The sequence below is a fragment of the Buceros rhinoceros genome, unplaced genomic scaffold (genome assembly GCF_000710305.1).
Source record: "Buceros rhinoceros silvestris isolate BGI_N320 unplaced genomic scaffold, ASM71030v1 scaffold30722, whole genome shotgun sequence".
Taxonomy (NCBI): domain Eukaryota; kingdom Metazoa; phylum Chordata; class Aves; order Bucerotiformes; family Bucerotidae; genus Buceros; species Buceros rhinoceros.
The window spans coordinates 7,426-10,641 of record NW_010397655.1 but is presented as its reverse complement, the minus strand read 5'-3'; the positions used below and the strand labels follow the sequence as shown (position 1 = coordinate 10,641).

Here is a 3,216-nt window from a genome sequence, read left to right as displayed (position 1 = left end):
TGCCTGTTAATACCAATTATGTATTAAAAGCGTGTTGTTCTCCAGACTTTATCCTTGTTCCAGGTTTATAACTAATCAAGTGTTTTTGTCTTCATAGTGCTTTTAGGTGCCTGAATGTGTTAACACTTCAAGACCTCAGTATGCGGTGGTTTTTAAATACTGAGTAACTAGATCATTTTATTAAGGGAAGGTGACAACGTGTGTGCTGTGTGGGGACTCCTTGTGCATGAGAACATGTGTAGAGGAAAGGATTCTTCAGAGTTGTCGTCTGATTGCTGCTCTTTATTTGCAATGATCCACCAAGTTAATGAACATGAGGTTCGCCAAAGCTTACTAGAATCAGACAGGCCCAAAAGGAAACACGCTGTTTATCCAAAGCAGTTCCTTTTCTTAAAGGTCTAATGTAATCAGAAAACAGGGAGGGAATTTAGTTCAGGGACTTGAAATAAATTCCTGCTTTGAGTTCTGTCAGACGCGGATGTTATTAAAGTGTTATACAGTGAAAGACATTTTGTGATTTTGAACCTGGCTCTGGTTTCTCTTTTAGAAGACATCAAACCGGACTGGTAGAATAAGGACTCTTCCATAACAAGGAAAAGGAACCAGCCTATAATCTCTAGCTCTCAGCAGCCCTACTCCACAGGGTTTTTCTTTTCTATGTCCTGCAGATGGATTTAACCTTTTATGAATTTGTGGTTTTAAAGAGAATTAAATTTACAGAAAACTGTAATAGTGATTTGTTTAGTTTTTTCACTTGTATTTGCCACTGATCTGTGTGTTCTGCTTGGTTATGTTTCATGCCTTTTAAAGCTGTTAGCGTTGCAATGCTCCCTTTGTTTTCTTACCAGAACACAGCGGACATTCCAAAAAAAAAAAAAAAAATCCAGATCATGATTTGAATTTATTTAAAGGATCTCCAAATTTTTTCATTAAATAAAAATTACAGTAATTCTGTATTTAAGCTTGTCCTATGGATAAAAATTGAGTGCATTTCTTCGTAATTTGCAAACAGCTGGAGCACTGCAACTTTAGGGACTAATCCTGACTGGTGCTCTGTACCTACAGCATTTAATAATTTCAGTGGGAATTCTGAGTGTTCAGCCTTTTCTGGGATCAGGCTCTTCGAGACTCTGTACTTCAATCAATGCGTAGCAGATTTTTGCACCAAACTGTAATTAATGTTATCAGGGGCTCAACCCATAAAATCCCCCATCTCGGTGGATTTCTAGACCCTTAAGATCGTAGCCCTCGGTAACTTCTGTAAGCAGTTTGGGTTCGCAAGGACAGGAGTTGAGCAGATTGGCTTGCATCAATAGAATTGCACTGACAGTGTTTCTTATAGGATTACTGAATAATTTTTTAATAAAAATATAGATTTTATAATCAGGAAGCCAATACTAGGTACTGGAACAATACTTCAGAGGAGTTAATTTTTATTTCTACAGTGTTAAAAGTGCACTTATATGCTGGTTTATTTACATCTTGGGGAAAGGCGAGAGACTGCAAATAGGGAGATTATTACTACTTTCTTTTTTAAAAAAAGAAGGCTTAAGGCAAATTTTAAGACTAAAAATGTTTAAGCAATTATAAACAAGGCTAGACCCTTTGAAAAAAGTTTAGAAATATTCTTAAAATAAATTTTTATAGTGTTAATTTTGTAATAATTTATGTTTTGCTATACTTCAGAGCTAACTGACCGGTATAGTTTCAGAAACAGTATGAAACTTAGGAAAGTTTAAGCAATGTTTATATTTTTAAAATGTTCTTTGAATTATGTTTTTATTGTACATTTCTTCAGACTGAAAAATGTGTACATATCTTTGTTATTTTTGCACAATTTTTGTCTTGTTCAGTTTTAGGAGCATTACTATGTTGATTTTTTTAATTTATTTTGAGTTATAAAACTGCAGGAGTTTAAAAATCTCAGTAACAAAGTCATCCTCTGTACTCAATGAACTGCTATTTCTAGTTGACGAGGGAAAACAGTGGTTGTGAGATTCAGTGGTTGCTTCTGAGAAATCATGCTAATGAATGACTGAAGGAGCAATTTTGTAGTTTTAGGAAGCTTTAGCTCTTTCCATGCATCTTTTAATTGGAAAGCTGGAATATGGAGCCTGTCCTTTGAATGCTGCTTAAATTTTTTTTTTCAACTGGCTTACACCTGACAGCATTTCAGGAAAGTTAAGCACGAAGTAAAATCCCACAGTGTTCCTTCATCATCAAAGAATCATTATTTAAATTCTACGTATCAAAAATTGCAGCCTGAAAAGTGAAATGGAAGTAAACATTTGGAAAAAACGGATACAAACTGGACCAGCCTATAATGCATTATTAGCGTAGCATTCATTCGGTAGTTCTTTTTCTTCCCCATTTGCCTGAAAATCTTGTGATTTGTTTCCAGCAATAGAGGCTCAGAAGCTTTGGTTGTTACACATACGCAATGCATAGGCCCGTCAGCCATAAAAAGCGACTTGGATAACTTGTATGCCTTCTTTTGTATCGATGTAACAATTGTACATAGTGCTGATCGACCTTTGTAGAGAATAGTTTATACAGCATATTCTATTATTGCTGATTCTCAGTGAACTATTGTTTTAAAAAAAAGAAGAAAAAAAGAAATTTTTCTATTTACACCTTATATTTTGTTATGCTGTTGACCCATGGCACTTTAACAAAACTCTGTGGGTTTTGCATAGCTGGTCAGTCATGGGATATATTAAATAACTGTTGTTGCACAGAAATGAATTTGCACCTGCTATATTGTGCTTTCCTACTACAGATTTTAGAACCTTTTCCAGAAGACTTTTGAAGAAAGCATGTCCAATCATTCTAAGAAAAAAAAAATGCCATACTTGTACAGCCAATTTCTTTTCTACAATCCATATTTTGTAACACTAAGTATTTTCATTCTTTGTCCTGCACCTTTATGTATTAGCAGTATCAAATAGAATTCATTCCATGCTTGTGATAATTGTAAGCAGAATAAATGTCTAAAGTAGGTGTAAATAGTAAATTCTATGGCTTACAGTTTAAAAAAAGGAAAAACAGAACAAACATGTATCTGATTGATACTGCCATGGTTCAACACCGGGCCTGGAGATATTCTCTAGTGAGCGATTGTATTTTTTGTTTTTTGCTTTTTTTTTTTTTTTTTTTTTTTTTTTTTTTTTTTGTAACATGGCTTTGTAAATAAAATAATTTATATGTTTGTAAGAA

At 34.1% G+C, this 3,216-nt stretch overlaps 1 protein-coding gene across 2 annotated transcripts in view; it reads left to right on the top strand.

The window, feature by feature from the left end:
* Window positions 1-2,979, top strand: part of ATXN7L1 (ataxin 7-like 1) — a 40,554-nt gene extending 37,575 nt beyond the window's left edge. Inside the window, exon 10 of one of the 2 annotated variants that reach the window (XM_010146342.1) lies at window positions 548-2,979. In XM_010146342.1, the coding sequence (XP_010144644.1) occupies window positions 548-589 (42 nt within the window). In that variant the 3' untranslated portion in view covers window positions 590-2,979. The remainder of the gene's footprint in view (window positions 1-547) is intronic. The other variant, XM_010146343.1, reaches the window with a different exon arrangement.
* Window positions 2,980-3,216: the final 237 nt, after the last annotated feature.